The 15,921-nt window shown below is 50.6% G+C and overlaps 1 protein-coding gene across 1 annotated transcript; it reads right to left on the bottom strand.

Moving 5' to 3' along the window:
* Positions 1 to 1,740: 1,740 nt before the first annotated feature.
* Positions 1,741 to 14,701, bottom strand: LOC107120727 (arachidonate 12-lipoxygenase, 12R-type-like; the record flags this gene model as incomplete). Its single annotated transcript, XM_015423497.1, has 6 exons — positions 14,470 to 14,701; positions 12,415 to 12,619; positions 10,776 to 10,860; positions 10,357 to 10,479; positions 3,657 to 3,760; positions 1,741 to 1,913 (listed from the first exon to the last, which is right to left on the bottom strand). Coding segments are annotated over exons 1-6 (837 nt in total), but the record flags the coding sequence as incomplete, so codon positions are not given.
* Between the last annotated feature and the right edge of the window lie 1,220 nt (positions 14,702 to 15,921).

The following is a 15,921-nucleotide window of genomic DNA, read 5'->3' as shown; positions in this document are numbered from 1 at the left end:
CTCCTGCGCCTCTTTTTCTACGAAATGATATACTAATGATTAGTAATTATATACTAATATACTAATGTCTTTTGTCTGCGGCTTCTAATTTACGAAGGATGTCGCAGTCTCTGTTTGCAAAAGGCTCCTGAGACTGGTTGCTCTTGTTTCTGTCTTACAGATGGGTAAAAAGGTAAAGGTAAAGGTTCCCTTGCTTGAAAGCCAGTCGAATCCAACTCTAGGGTTGCGGTGCTCATCTCCATTTCCAAGCCGAAGAGCCAGCGCTGTCCGAAGACGTTTCCGTGGTCATGTGGCCGGCATGACTAGACACCGAGGCGCACGGAACGCTGTTCCCTTTCCACCGGAGTGGTACCTATTTATCTACTTGCAATTTCTTGCTTTCGAACTGCTAGGTTGGCAGGAGCTGGAACTAGAGACGGGAGCTCACTCCGTCATGCGGCACACTCGGGTCTCGAACTGCTGAACGACCGACCTTCCACAGCCTGCAGTTCAGCGTCTTAACCACTTGAGCCACCGCAGATGGGTAGATTGAGGCTAAAAAGCGGACACTTGCCCATGACCGTCAGATGAACCCATGACAGAGTCAAGACTTGAACGCAGGTCGTCTGCACGGAAGGCCAGCTTTCCATCCGCTATTGGCTAGGAGCACCAGCCCGTGATACAATCTACTTATGCAGGAGTGTCTACGCTTACTCTTGAAAGGGTGATAACTGGCCTACCTGCTAGTGAGTCAATCTAGATTTGAATACCAGCCTCAAGTTGTCTGCCTTGGTCAGGCCGCACCTGGAGTGTGCAGTTCTGGAGGCCTCACTTCAAAAAGGATGTGGGCAAAATCGAGAGGGTGCAGAAGAGAGCGACGAGGATGATCAGGGGTCTGGAGACTGAGCCCTATGAGGAAAGGTCGAAGGCCCTGGGAATGTTTAGTTTGGAGAAGAGGAGACTGAGGTGGGACATGATTGCTCTCTTTGGGTATTCGAAGGGCTGTCATTTGGAGGAGGGCAAATAGCCGTTCCAGTGGGCAGCAGAGGAGAGGACTCACTATCATGGGTTTAAATTAAGGGTGGGAAGGTAAAGGTTCCCTTGCTCGAAAGCCAGTCGAATCCGACTCTAGGGTTGAGGCACTCATCTCCCTTTCCAAGCCGAAGAGCCAGCGCTGTCCGAAGACGTTTCCGTGGTCATGTGGCCGGGCATGACTAAACATCAAGGCGCACGGAACACTGTTACCTTCCCACTGAAGTGGTACCTATTTATCCACTTGCAATTTCTTTCTTTAGAGCTGCTAGGTTGGCAGGAGCTGGAACTAGAGATGGGAGCTCACTCCGTCATGCGGCACACTCGGGTCTCAAACTGCTGAACTACTGACCTTTCACAGCCCGCAGTTCAGCGTCTTGAGCCACCGCAGCTCCGCCTTTCATTTAGTTCTGCTTTTCACTTCTTATATTCCACAGCCTGCAGTTCAGCGTCTTAACCACATGAGCCACAGCAGCGGGAAGGTACCAGCTGGATATTAGAAAAAACTTTTTCACGGTCAGAGTGGTCCAAAGGTGGAATCAGCTGCCTGGGGAGGTGGTCAGCTCCCCTTGACTGACAGCTTTCAAGAAGCGGCTGGAGGAATATTTGTCAGGGATGCTTTAGGCTGGTCCTGTATTGGGCAGGGGGGTTCCAACTCTAGGTCTATGATTCTAAGTTTCTAGGGATCTCAGGGATTCCTTCAGACAACCAGATACGGGTGCAAGTTACCTTCAGCTCTTCCTTGAGGGTAGTGGATTTCCCTAGGAGCCCGGCCACCATCTCCTGGGTGACGGGGAAGTTAGCTGGGATCTCCGTGCATTTCTGCATCACCACAGGGTTGACCCCGTTCAGGTACTGGTAGCCAAAGAAATCATCGTCCCTCCAATGATCTGCAACATACTCTGGAGATGCAGAGGAATGATAGTTGTTCAGTCTCTCCGTTTAAACGTTTATTCAGTGGGGGATGAATGAAATGGTAACTCGGAGGTCAGAGTTAAGGGATTCGAAAGCAGTAGGACGTGTATGCCATTTCCATCTCCCCAGTAGAGAAGTTCACCTCTAGAAGGGGAGTAGGTTTTTAGATCCTGCTTTTCCTGCCAGTTTGGTGTCGTGGTTAAGTGCGCGGACTCTAATCTGGGAGCGCCGGGCTTGATTCCCCACTCCTCCACACGCAGCTGCTGGTGTGACCTTGGGTCAGTCACAGGTTCTTTCAGAGCTGTTCTCTCAAGGGCAGTCCTCGAAAAGAGCTCTCTCAGCCCCGCCTACCTCACAGCGTGTCTGTTGTGGGGAGGGGAAGGGAAAGGAGTTTGTAAGCCGCTCTGAGACTCCTTCGGGTAGTGAAGGGCGGGGTATAAATCCAGTCTCTTCTTCTTCTCTCTTACTATAAGGCATCTCAGTGCCGCTTCCCTTCTTCGGCCTTCCTTTCCTCTCCCCACCACAGGGACCTTGTGAGGCAGGTGGGACTGAGAGAGGTCTGCGAGGACCGGTCCAAAGTCCCCAGGTCGGATTCTCGCGGAGGAGTGGGGAAGCAAACCTGATTCTCCAGATTAGAGTCCACGACTCTCAGCCACTACACGTCACTCGCTGGTAGGAGAGAAATGCTTCCGGGGCTAGCCTTAAAACATATGAAGCTCGCTGTCCGGGGTCAGACTTTTGGCTCTCGGCACTGGTTACTCTTGATGGGTAGCGGCTGTCCAAGTTCGCACGCTGAGAAACATCCATAGAATGTATCTCCATGAAAACCAGCAAAATTTCCTCCTCCGTGGCTGCATCCCCAAACTGAGGGTTTATTTATGACAGCAAGCAAGCCCAGGAAAAAAAATGATAGGGGTTCCCTTCCCTTGCAGTGAAATTGCCCTGATTTCTTAAAACAGTGTTTCCTGTGGGAGGGGAATGGCATAAAACTGTTACTTATTGGGGAAGGCCCTCAAGGTAGAACATCTGGGTGGCATATTGGAGGCCCCGGGTTCAATCACCAGCATCTCCAGTTAAAACAGGGGTGTCAAACATGCGGCCCAGGGACCGGATTAGGGCCCCCCCCCGAGGGCTCCTATCAGGACCGCAGTGGAACAAGCTGTCTTCTTCTTCTTCTTCCAGTTCTGTTGCTGCTGCGTCATCGTAGGTTTGCAGCTTACAAAAACATACCTGAACAGCGCACTCAAGATTGCGACAGCACAGACATTTTGATGCAATAGTTCAGAGCATGAGGTGTCAGTGATCAGACACTGTTAAATAGACAAACGATTGCAAGAGTGCTGATGTTTTAAGCAGGATTTTGTTTTAAGTAAAAAAAACCCACCCACCCTTTGTGTTTGTGTCCTTGATAAAGTTTATATCTCCGCTACCTGGCATTACATTTTATGACACATGTGGCCCGGCCCAACAAGGTCTCATTTATGTCAGGTCACCAGCCCTCATAACAAATGAGTTCGACACCCCTGAGTTAAAAGGATCAGGCAGTAGGTGATGGGAAAGACCTCAAACTGAGACCCTGGCGAGCCACTGCCAGTCTGAGCAGACGTTACTGACTTTGATGAAGCACTTGTCTGATTCAATATCAAGCTGCTTCATGTGTATACATTCTTTTCCGGCTGTTTAAAAAATCTGCCCACTGCAGGGCGCCTGTGCAGGGCAGGGCCACTCACCTGTGACAGGGGTTTTTTTGAACCAGAAGACTTTCCCGATGTCATCGAGACTCTCCCAAGAACCCTCCTGGTTGGAGAAGCCTCTCAGTCTGAGCTCCAGTTCCCTGAAGGCAAAGACCACAGCAGGTAAAGTGGGGTGGGGGAACAGCAGTGAGGAGCTTTGAGTTGCCAGCCTCCAGGCGGGGCCTGGAAACTCGCTCGAATTACAAGTGATCTCCAGAGATCAGGTAAAGGGTAAAGGTCTCCCTTGCTCGAAAGCCAGTCGAATCCGACTCTAGGGGTGTGGTGGTCATCTCCGTTTCCAAGCTGAAGAGCAGGCGCTGTCCGGAAACGTCTCCGTGGTCACGTGGCCGGCATGACTAAACACCAAGGCGCACGGAACGCTGTTACCTTCCCACCGAAGTGGTACCTATTTATCTACTTGCAATTTCTTGCTTTCGAACTGCTAGGTTGGCAGGAGCTGGGGCCAGAGACGGGAGCTCACTCCATCATGCGGCACACTCGGGTCTCGAACTACCACACTGCCGACCTTCCGGTCTGCAGTTCAGCGTCTTAACCACTGAGCCACTTACCCTGGGGGCAATGACCCCCTGCCCACCCCAGGCTCCGCCTCCAAATCTCCGGGAATTTCTCAGCCTAGCGTTGGTAGCCCTAGAGGGCCTCCGGCGTCAGCGCTCCGTTCCACAGGTGCACACGCCAGATCGAGCAGAAGCAAGACGCAACCTCGGACCCATACAAACTTCTGCTGGGATAAATTTTGTTCATCTTTACTTGGGATGCCAACTCTGGGTTTGGAAGGACCTGGATATTTGGGGTGTGTGTGTGTGTGTGCCTGGGGAAGTCAGGAGTTTTGGGGAGGGGAACGATCTCAGTGGGGTTTGATGCCCCGAAGCCCACCATATCCAAAGCCGCCATTTCCTCCCAGGGGGAACTGATCTCCATAGTCTGGAGCAGTGTTCCCTCTAAGCTGAGTTAGTGTGAGCTAGCTCACAGTTTTTTAGCCTCTGGCTCAATTTTTGTCTTAGCTCAGGAAGGATGGCTCCAGAGCACACTAATTAACGCAGTAGCCAAATCTCTCACTCACAACTTCAATGCCAGTAGCTCACAAAGTAGACTTTTTGCTCACAAGACTCCACAGCTTAGAGGGAACATTGGAGATCAGCTGTGATTCCAGAAGAAGGTCTCCTGGCCCCACCTGGAGGCTCAGCAACAAACACACGGGGAACACGGCAAGGTTGAGCAAACGCAGCAAAACACCGTGCTAGAACAAAACACACAATACGATTATGCTACCGTGTCTTCATACATTGATTTAAATCACAGACTTAAATACAATAGAGACCCTAGAGCAGGGGTGATTTCACAAAAAAAGAGGTGCAGGAGCTCATTCGCATAACTCATTAGTATTTGCATATGCCACACCCCCTGACATCACCGGAAGCGCGTCAGAAGGCAACACCCCCCGCTCAGGCTCCACTGGACTGTTTTGGATTGCTAGCTATTGGTGGTGGTGGGGGGAAACGTGCAGATCTGTCCTCGCAGAGGAGGGAGAGCTTGTACCTGAATAAAACTTGGTCTTAAAGGTGCCACTGGACTGTTTTGGATGGGGGGGGGGCTCTGCAACTGACCTGGCTGCTTCTTGCTCTGACTGAGGGCTGCTGGGAGCAGGGGGTGGGCCTTGTTGCATGTGCCCGCCCCCTGGGCTCTTTACTGCCGGAGCTCCGCTCCTGTGCTCTCCTGCAGGAAATGACCCCTGCCCTAGTGTATCTTATTCATTATAGCACGAAAACCTAAAGAACATTATATATCTAGTAAAAGAGTCCACAGCTACAGAGACAGGTTTAAGTGCTGTACACTGTCTTGCTTTCTGATGAGAGATTCCCAAAAAAGAGATACAGTAAGCATCAAAGCAACACGCTGTATCTCTTTTATTATTATTAATAATAATAAAGGCTTTCAGTCTCATTCTTACAAGGGAGAAACAGGAGCAAAACGGGGGGAATCAAACCCAATCCCACTGCATTCGAAATACAGTCCCATCTCTTTGCCTCTCCCCTAACCGTTCTGTGCGCCTTGGTGTTTAGTCATGCCGGCCACATGACCACAGGAACGTCTTCGGACAGCGCTGGCTCTTCGGCTTTGAAACGGAGATGAGCACCGCAACCCTAGAGTCGGATTCGACTGGCTTTCGAGCAAGGGAACCTTTACCTTTACCTTTACTTACAGCCTAAGAAAGCTACCCATCTGGAATGATCCTTCTTGTACCCGCTTCTCCACCTATGAGGCAGCCGCAGTCTGCCTGGAGAGAACTTAATTAGTACTTAAGCCCAAAATGACTTGGGCCAGGATGTCAAAAGCAAGGCTGGACGGGGACATTAAAACGAAGGGCTTCCAGCAAGACGGATCTGCGTATGGAAGCAGCTTTCTGTGTTTGTTGCAGATGTATATCTGAGTTGCATCCTCCAGCTCCTCCCAGGCCCACGGAGCGGGCTCAAGACGTCTTTACAGCAGTGGTGATCGACCACAGGTCAGGCCAGGAGTTTCGTGTAACTAATTCGCAGCATGGTTAATCAGTCAGCAAATGGCCATCTACCCTCTGTTTGAAAACCTCCCAAGAAGGAGAGCCCACCACCTCCCGAGGAAGCCTGTTCCACAGAGGAACCTCTCTAACTGCCAGGAAGTCCTTCCTAATGTTTAGCCAAAAACTCTTCTGATCTAATTTCAACCCGTTGGTTCTGGTCCGGCCTTCGGGGGCAACTGTGCTCCCTTGTGGTACAACATTATAATGGAGGGGGGAGATCTTGGTGGTTGCTTGGGGGTGTGTGCTCTGGGTTAGAACATAAGAACATAAGAACATAAGAGACGCCAATGTTGGATCAGGCCAAAGGCCCATCCAGTCACACGCTCTGCGTCTACCAGTGGCCAGAAATACCAGGGGCCATCAGGAGGTCCACCAGTGGGGCCAGGACACTAGGAGCCCCCCACTGTTGACCCCCCCCAAGCACCAAGAAGACAGAGCATCACTTGCCCCAGAGCCCCTATTCTGCCACACGGCTGGCTGGCTGGCTGGCTGGCTGTGAAAATCATGCCGAGACCAAACAGCTCGGCTTCCAGCATCCAGACTGACTGGTTAATCTGGCTGAATGTCATGTGACAGAGATCTGGTGGGTAAGGTTAATGTTATACACCGGTATTGGATTGTGAAACAGGGTGTTCCTGAGTCGTGGGAAGATTCGTGTCACTGCCTCATAGATCTCAGTGGGTGACTTGGGAGGCTGCCAGTTTTGGCACTTCCACGCTGATCTTTTCTGCTTAGCTCCCCTGCTCTGGGGCATTCATAGGGCTGCCAGCTTCCAGGCAGGTCTAGTAACAAATAAATATACACTGCAAAAAGCTGCAGCTTTGAGAATGACAGGAGTACTCTGTCCACGAATGTTAGCTGCATAATGTGTCTTTTGTAGGACTGGCAAAAAGCATCCATAGAAGAAGGCTTGTCCCCCTTTTTGGAAGACTTCATGCAAGGAGAAGCGGGCTTATAATTCCAGAAACTACCATTGGGGCTTGACTGTTAAAACACTGTTGCAAAATTGTCTGGTAGTTAGCAATCTGTATATATTGAATGTTATTGCTTATTGAATGTAATGAAATAATGATACACTATCCACTTTACTAAATGATGACCATAAATAGAATGCATTAGTTTGCTAAAAGGTTTTTGCAGTGTGTACTTATTTGTTACTAGACTCTCCTAACGCTGCAGCTCGGGTTGCTTCAGCCTCCAGGCAGGGCCTGGAGATCTTCCAGAATTACAACTGAACTCCAGACAACAGAGATCAGTTTCTCTGGAGGAGAGGGGCTGCTTCAGAGGATGGACTCTATGGTATAATACCCCGCTGAGGTCTCTAGCCTCCTTCGGGGCCCCCATCCCCAGGCTCCGCCCCCAAGTCTCCGACAATTGGGCCTCCCTCAAGCCCCTCTCGTTCCTGATGTTCTCCTTGCCAGTGTCTTTGGAACAGGGGCATTTTTTCCTATTGGGCACAGAAGGTCCCAAGAGGGAAGGGTTCGGTCTTGGAACATTTCAGCCACCTCGAATGGAAAACAAAGACGCGAGTGCCAGAAACCAAAAGGAACAGAAATGAAAGGGACCATAAAAACGAACATCTGGAATAAGGAACAGGGAAAAAGAGAAAACAGCTTTCGAAATGGAGGTGCAGAATAACAAAGACAAAAGTCGTACAGCTGCATTCTGCAAAATGGTTGATGGCCAGCCTGAGTTCTGTTTTTTACTGGGATCCCCCCCCTCCCCCCGTGTATGGTGGCTGATAAAATTTCCATTCTTAGTGCAAGATTTGAATGCAGATCTGAGTGCAGTGAGACCAACAGTGCAATGAGACCAACAAGATTGCCAGAGTATCAGCTTTCAAGAGTCCCAGCTGCCTTTGTCAAATATTTGGAGTCTGGACTCTTGAAAAGCTTGCACGCCAGGAATCTGGCTGGTCTTCAAGGCGCTGTCATTCTCCGGTCTTGCTCTCCTGCGGCAGTCCAACACAACTTCTTGTTGTTGTTCAGTCGCACAGTCCCACCTCACAGGTTGTCTGTTGTGGGGAGGGGAAGGGAAAGGAGTTTGTAAGCCGCTCTGAGACTCCAAGTGAAGGGCGGGGTATAAATCCAATCTTTTCTTCTTCTTCTTCTTTCACTGGAGTGATTGTCGGATTTTATGGCAGTGTCCAGACTGCAGGCCGCTTTCACTTCGTTTGATCTCTCGGTTTTACGGACATGTCTGCATAGATTTATGGCCATTTTATGGCCACTCAGGGGTGACTCTGCTGTCAGTACTGTGTTGGCCTGGGGTATTTGAATGTGGTTTTGAGACGCATCTTTTTCTGTTCCAGCGTGGGTCTGGTAAAACAGCGGAGCAAACGCTAGATGGCGATTGGGCCTCTCTCAAGCCCGTCTCATTCCTGATGTTCTCCTCGCCAGTGTCTTTGGAACAGGAGCATTTTTTCCTATTGGGCACAGAATGTCCCAAGAGGGAAGGGTTCGGTCTTGGAACATTTCAGCCACCTCGAATGGAAAACAAAGACGCGAGTGCCAGAAACCAAAGGGAACAGAAATGAAAGGGACCATGGAAACGAACATCTGGAATAAGGAAGAGAGCAAAAGAGAAAACAGCTTTCGGAATGGAGTTGCAGAATGACAAAGACAAAAGTCGTACAGCTGCGTTCTCCAAAATGGTGGATGGCCGGTCTGAGTTTTGTTTTTTACTGGGATTCCCCCCCCTCCCCCATGTATCGTGGCTCACAAAATTTCCATTCTTAGAGCAAGATCTGAGTGCAGATCTGAGTGCAGTGAGACCAACAGCGCAGTGAGACCAACAAGATTGCCAGAGTATCAGCTTTCAAGAGTCCCAGCTGCCTTTGTCAAATATTTGGAGTCTGGACTCTTGAAAAGCTTGCACGCCAGGAATCTGGCTGGTCTTCAAGGCGCTGCCATTCTCCAGTACTGGTCTCCCGCGGCAGTCCAAAACGACTTGTTGTTGTTGTTCAGTCGCTCAGTCGAGTCCGACTCTTCGCGACCCCATGGACCAGATCACGCCAGGCCTTCCTGTCTTCCGCCGTCCTCTGAAGTTTGCTCAACTTCATGTTCGTTGCATCAATGACACTGTCTAACCATCTCATCCTTTGCCGTCCCCGTCTTCTTTGACCTTCAGTCTTTCCCAGCATCAGGGTCTTCTTCTCCAGTGAGTGCTCCCTTCTCATTTGGTGGCCAAAGTATTTGAGCTTCAGTTTCATTATCTGTCCTTCCAGGGAACAGTCAGGGTTGATTTCTTTTAGGATTGACTTTTCTTTTCTTTTAGGACGACTACCCAATGGAAACTAATTATTTTTAACAATGCTGGGTTTTCTTTTTGCTTATTGACATGCTGCTTTTGGGGGCGAAGAAGAAGAAGAGGAGGAGGAGGAGGAGGAGGAGATTGGATTCATACCCTGCCCTTCACTCGGAGTCTCAAAGGGGCTCACAATCGCCTTTCCCTTCCCTTCCCCACGACAGACACCCTGTGAGGTAGGTGGCCTAGGCATGGTGCGATGCTAGAGAGCCGGGGTGGCCAGACTGTGGCTCGGGAGACGCATGAGGCTCTTTCGCACATATCGTGCGGCTCCCGGCAGGGCGGCCGGGGGAGTGAAATATCATTAGCAAACAAATGATCACTGGACAAACAAATACCATTCTCAATATCTGCTTTGACCACCTTTGTCATTACGTTTGGCAGTCGCGTTTAGTGTTAATAGAAAGCAAATCTGCATATTTCCCTGTAAAAAACTTGTAATATCTGTCCATGTCTTGTGGCTCTCAAACACCTGATGTTTATTCTATGTGGCTCTTGCGTTAAGCGAGTTTGGCCACCCCGCCACCAAGTCTACCCTTCAAAGCAGCCATTTTCTCTGGGGGGGGGGGGGAATAAAGTAACCTGAAGACCACTCGCAGTTCTGGGAGATCTCCAGCCACCACCTGGAGATTGGCAACTCTAAATATCAGTAAAGAACCAATGGGGGGGGGGAAATCATTGGATGCCTCATACCTGAGACGTTGTTCTGCAGGGCAAAACAAAAAAAGGAGAGAGGGAAAGCTGCCTTTTAGTCCTTTGGGATGTTTCTCCCGCAAAAGTCCCTCCCCAAACCCCAGAGACAAAGAAACTCACGACTTGACGTTGCGCAGGGCGAAAACTGTGGTTTTGGTGACCGTGAACTTATCGTTGCTGTCCAAGTCGTCGGTGCTTTTGGCGTCTACGCATCTCGGCCAGCCCGGGGCATAGTCCTTCCAGCTGAAGGGACCAGAAGAGAGGCAGCTCACCCCAAGCGAACACCAGTTAACATAACACAGATACAAGCAGCCGCCACGAAAGGGCAATAAACATATGCGGACCTGCAAAAGTACGCTAGCACTGTTGAGGTGTGAAAAATGACACCAAATGTAGACGGCGAAGGCTGGGTCACCGGTGGGAAAGACAAATGCAGATGCGACCGTTGCCTCAAGAAGTTGCCGTGGCCATTAGCACAACTGTTGTTGTTTTTTAAAAGGTCTGCGATCTACGGCTCCCTGCTGTAATGTGAGACTCACCCGTAGCATTCTTGCCGACATTTGAGCTCTTCCTTACGATGCTCCAAAAGGAGAGGATTCCCGGAATCATCGGTAATGGTTTTGGCTGGGGAAGAAAGGCGAGCGTCAATGAGCCTGAAGGGAGAAATGGGTTTTACTTACCAGAACAGAGGAGAGGTAGGCTAGACGGCATCGGAGCAATGCCGTCGGATCCGGAAGCCCGGCATTCCCTCTAGTCCTACGCAGGGGTCATTTCGTAGAAAAAGAGGTGCAGGAGCATTGGTATTCAGAGGTTTACCTTAGAGGGAACACTGTTGGGCTTCCATCTAAGTACCAACCTTGCTTAGTTTTTGCGATCCGATGAGAATGTTGTACACACAGTTTATGAAACACTTTTGTACTCTGCCACTGACTAACAGGTTAACTTAGTAGGTACACTTCGCCTTTCCATGATATGCGGAGTGCCATTTATGATTCTAATCATACAGACATAAATCAACCATGAACATATATTCAGATAATAACTGTGGTTCGTTAATGGCCACTGCTTAAAAATGCATGCTGGGAGAATAAAGAGCTGCTAACGTACCATTATTTTGCTGAAGCCTAAGCCACAGACAGGCCCGATGGCCTTGCATTTTAGCTATAACCAGAACACATCTCTGATATCAGCTAGCCTAGCTAAATGGTGAACAAAGACACCCTGCCTTATATTAAGTCAAATAGATACTTCTAGAACTTCACAGTCTGAAGGAGAGAAGCACCCATTGGGTGCGTTCAGACGGGGCATTTCAGCCGGCATAAACTGCACCGGTTCCAACCGTTGCAGTTTATGCCGGCGCTGAGATTGTTGAGCACTTTAATGTATTGTATTTATTGTTTTTAAACTGTATAACTTGTTTTAAATGTAATTTAAATTGATGTTTTACTATGGTAAGATCTTTTACTATGTAAGCCGCCCTGAGCCCTACGGGGGAGGGCGGGATATAAATCTAATAAATGAAATGAAATGAAATATCGCCGACCTAACAAAAAAAATGGTGGGCGAAAATCAGAAGCCTCGGGCTTCCGAACGGAAGTGGCTCTACAACGTTGGAGAGCGATCAGACGGGGGGTAAAGCGATTACAACCGTTGCACTCAGGATACCACCACTTGGGGACCTAGTGGCAGAATACAACGGTTTAAAGCTCTTTGCAACGGTTAGGGACGGAAGGCAGATGTTCGCCGTGTGAACGCCGGTAAGTACACCGATTCCAACCGGCACCTATACCGTTGCAAATGCCCCGTCTGAACGCACCAATTGTCTACTAAAAGGTAAAAGGTAGAATGAACTGTACTTGGGAAAGCCCGGCCCAAAAGACTTTGCTTGCTTATGTCACACTGAGTATAAAATTCCATGTCGCCCTTTGTAACACTCGAAGAGTCTGTTGGGTATTCAGGGGTTCAAGCCTTGATATCTGTACTCTTTCTTTATTAATTAATACATATTTTAGTGTTTTCTGCTCTACAGGACTGCTGGGTGTGTTTTTCTCAAATTGGGTGGGGGGAAAACACTGCCAGGGGCACAGGTTGTGTCTAACAAGATCAAGCTGCACAATGCCACCTTCCCTTCCTGAACTCCCTGGTGGGGTACAAATGTATAGAGAGGTAGAGGTGTACCTGCTCCCTCCCGCAGAGTCAAGGTGCTGTAGCCCTCCAGCCACTGGTAGGAGGGGAAGTTGTAGATCCTCCCTTGCCGGGTCGTCACCTTGACATAGTCACAGAGCCAGCTGTCTTTGGGGAAGAACAAGTAGGCCTCTTTGTGGAGCTGGACCAGCAGAAGTTCTCCCAGGTCCCTGGCGCAGTGCACCTCATACTCGTCCACCTGGATGCACAGAGGAGAATCGGTCTTGAGGAGGGATGCAGAATTGCCGCCCCCCCCAAAGCCAGGCCCTCTTGGAAATGTCCCCTACGCCCCGGTGGTCCTTCTCATACTAATCTTCTCTGCTTGCTTTTGGTTGGTTCTGCTGCAGGTACTGCCCATTCTGCCAGTTTGGTGTAGTCGTTAAGTGCGCGGACTCTAATCTGGGAGAACCGGGTTTGATTCCCCACTCCTCCGCTTGCAGCTGCTGGATGACCTTGGGCAAGCCGTAGTTCTGGCACAGCTGTTCTTGAAAAAGAGCAGTTTCTGCCCAGAGCTCTCTCAGCCCCACCTACCTCACAGGTTGTCTGTTGTGGGGAGGGGAAGGGAAAGGAGTTTGTAAGCCACTCTGAGACTCTGAGTGAAGGGTGGGGTAGAAATCCAATCTCCTCCTCCTCCTCTTCCTCCTCTTCTTCTTCTAAATGATTGTGAGTTTGGCTGGCCTGATCACTGCCAGGACTCCAACTGGAGAGCCTGTTCACACCACTTAACAATAGTGTGTGGGTGTGGGGTGTTTCTTGAGGGGGGGGCATTGCACCTGAAGGGGGAGGGGCATAGACCAGAACCTGACAGAGAGAAGTGTCTGGCAAGCAGCTATTTGCCCGTTGCCGTGGGGTGAGGGTGGGGAATTTCAAGCTGGAGCTAGTTGGAGCTGGGGTGCAAATCTGGAGTGCCTGTGCTCAAGTGGGAAACTGACCAATAGAAGCGGGGCAAAGGGAGGCGCGACCGCGACGCAGGTTTTGTGTGAAATCGGTCCCTGGGTGTATGGGAGGGTTTCCCCTGAACACCTCTAAAGCTAGCAACATAAATAACTCTGACTGCTAAGAGAACAATTCTAAGTTTTTAGCAAGCAGTTTTCGCATCTGAGAATTTGCCGGGAGTGTTGTGGGTCAGGGGCCGCGGTGGCTCAGCGGTTAAGACGCTGAGCTGCAGACTGGAAGGTCAGCCATTCGGCAGTTCGAGACCCGAGTGTGCCGCATGATGGAGTGAGCTCCCATCTCTGGCCCCAGCTCCTGCCAGCCTAGCAGCTCGAAAGCAAGAAACCGCAAGTAGATAAAACAGGTACTGCTTCAGTGGGAAGGTAACAGCGTTCCGTGCACCTCGGCGTCTAATCATGCCGGCTACATGACCACGGAAACGTCTTCGGACAGCGCCTGCTCTTCAGCTTGGAAACGGAGATGAGCACCGTGCCCTAGAGTCGGATTCGACTGGCTTTCGAGCAAGGGGAACCTTTACTGGGCAGAAGAACTAGGTTTGTGTCCAGTAGCACCTTCGAGACCCACACAATTTTGGGTAATGAGCTTCCAAGAGTCAAAGCTCCCTTCGTCTGATACACCAACAAGATTTTTTGGGCATAAGCTCTCAAGGGTCCCTTGAAGGAAGCTTTGACTCTCAAAAAACATACCCCGAGAATCTTGTCTTTCCCGAAGGTGTCACTGGACTACAATCTTCAATACTGCAGACCGGCGCGGCTGCCCTTGGAAACTACACGGCAGATAAGACATTTGCAAAGTGCCTCAAGAGGAGGACTTGCAGCCTGTCCGCTTCACACCCAGCCAAAGACCAGCCCTGTGACCAGTGTTCCCTCTAAGCTGAGTTAGTGTGAGCTAGCTCACAGGTTTCTAGCCTCCGGCTCACATGTTTTTGTCTCAGCTCAGGAAGGAGGGCTCCAGAGCAAACTAATTTATGCAGCAGCCAAACTGCTTGCTCACAACTTTAGTGCCAGCAGCTCACAAAGTAGAATTTTTGCTCACAGGACTCCACAGCTTAGAGGGAACATTGCCCGTGACTATACATGCTGAATTTGTACTCACAGCCCCAGGAACGAAGTCCCGGCCCCGGTTATTCAGGGACTGCTTGTGGCTCTTTCCTCGGGTCCCGATCAAAGTGATGGAGACGGCGCTGTAGGTGCCTGCCAGCATGAGGTTGCCGGTGGCCACTTGGACCTTGTAGGTGGCCATTTCGGAAGCGGACAAAAGAAGGGGCCCGGATCACCGAGAAGGATGGGGGGTGCTGTGCTGCGCGGTGCTGGTTCCAAGGCAGGTTTGAACAGCCTTCCCTGCTCCTCCCCGTGCTGCGCGGTGCTGGTTCCAAGGCAGTTTTGAACAGCCTTCCCTGCTCCTCCCCGAGGGTGTCGGTCTGCAGCCGCCTCCCCAAGCCGAGCTGCTCGTCTCTGGTATGCCTCCTTGGCCTGGAGGGACCGGGGAAAGCCGTGGAGTGGGAGGGGCCCTGCTTGGCTCAGCCTCGGTTGTGCAACTCCGGCATTGGCAACAGCTCCGGACCTGTCCCTCCCTCTGTCGGAAGAAGCCCTCCTTTCCTTTGCAAACCAAAACCATTGAGAGCAGGATAATACAAACAGCCGACAGATAATAAGAACATAAGAGCCCTGCTGGATCAGAGCAATAGTCCATCTAGTCCAGCATCCTGTCTCACGCAGTGGCCACCCAGTTCCTCTGGAGGGCCAACAACAGGGCAGGGAGGCCGAGGCCTTTCCCTGAGGTTGTCTCCTGACTCTGGCGTTCTGAGGTTTCGTGCCTCTGAATGTGGAGGTTCCTCATAGTCACCATGGCTAGTAGCCATTGACAGACTTACATTTAATGAATCTATCTAATCCCCTTATAACGCTGGAGCCATCACTACAGGGGTCTTGTTGTAGAAAAAGAGCTGCCGGAGCTCATTAGCATAACTCATTAGCATAACTTATTTGCATATGCCACGCCCCCTGACATCACCGGAAGTGACAGAAGGCCACACCCCCTGACATCACCGGAAGTGTGTCAGAAGGCCCGGCTACTTACCCTCCTGCTTCATCCTCATTCCCAAACGGAATGAGGATCGAAGCAGAGGGCGGGGTAAAGAAGGGGCGGGGCTTCACCACGTGACCGCCCCACCTATCACCGGAAGTGTGTCAGAAGGCCCGGCTACTTACCCTCCTGCTTCATCCTCATTCCCAAACGGAATGAAGATCGAAGCAGAGGGCGGGGTAAAGAAGGGGGCGGGGCTTCACCACATGACCGCCCCGCCCCCTAGAGGTTCTCTTCCGGAGCTCCGTACCTGAGAGCTCCCCCCCGACTAGAGCCCTGCATCACTATATCCTGTGGCAGCGAATTCCACAGTTCACAATCCCATTTCTCTTATCAAGATGGGTAGCCGGAGAAAAAAGTCCAGTGGCACCTTAAAGACGAACCAAAGTTGTGGCAGGCCATTCCTTTTATGCGTGCCTTCCTGAACCATTTTGTTATAATCTAGCTCCCTCTCTTTTATAG

The sequence above is a fragment of the Gekko japonicus genome, unplaced genomic scaffold (assembly GCF_001447785.1).
Source record: "Gekko japonicus isolate JY-2015 unplaced genomic scaffold, Gekko_japonicus_V1.1 scaffold2575, whole genome shotgun sequence".
Classification (NCBI taxonomy): Eukaryota; Metazoa; Chordata; class Lepidosauria; order Squamata; family Gekkonidae; genus Gekko; species Gekko japonicus.
Note: the sequence above shows the minus strand (reverse complement) of the source record. Positions and strands in the feature narration are given on the sequence as shown.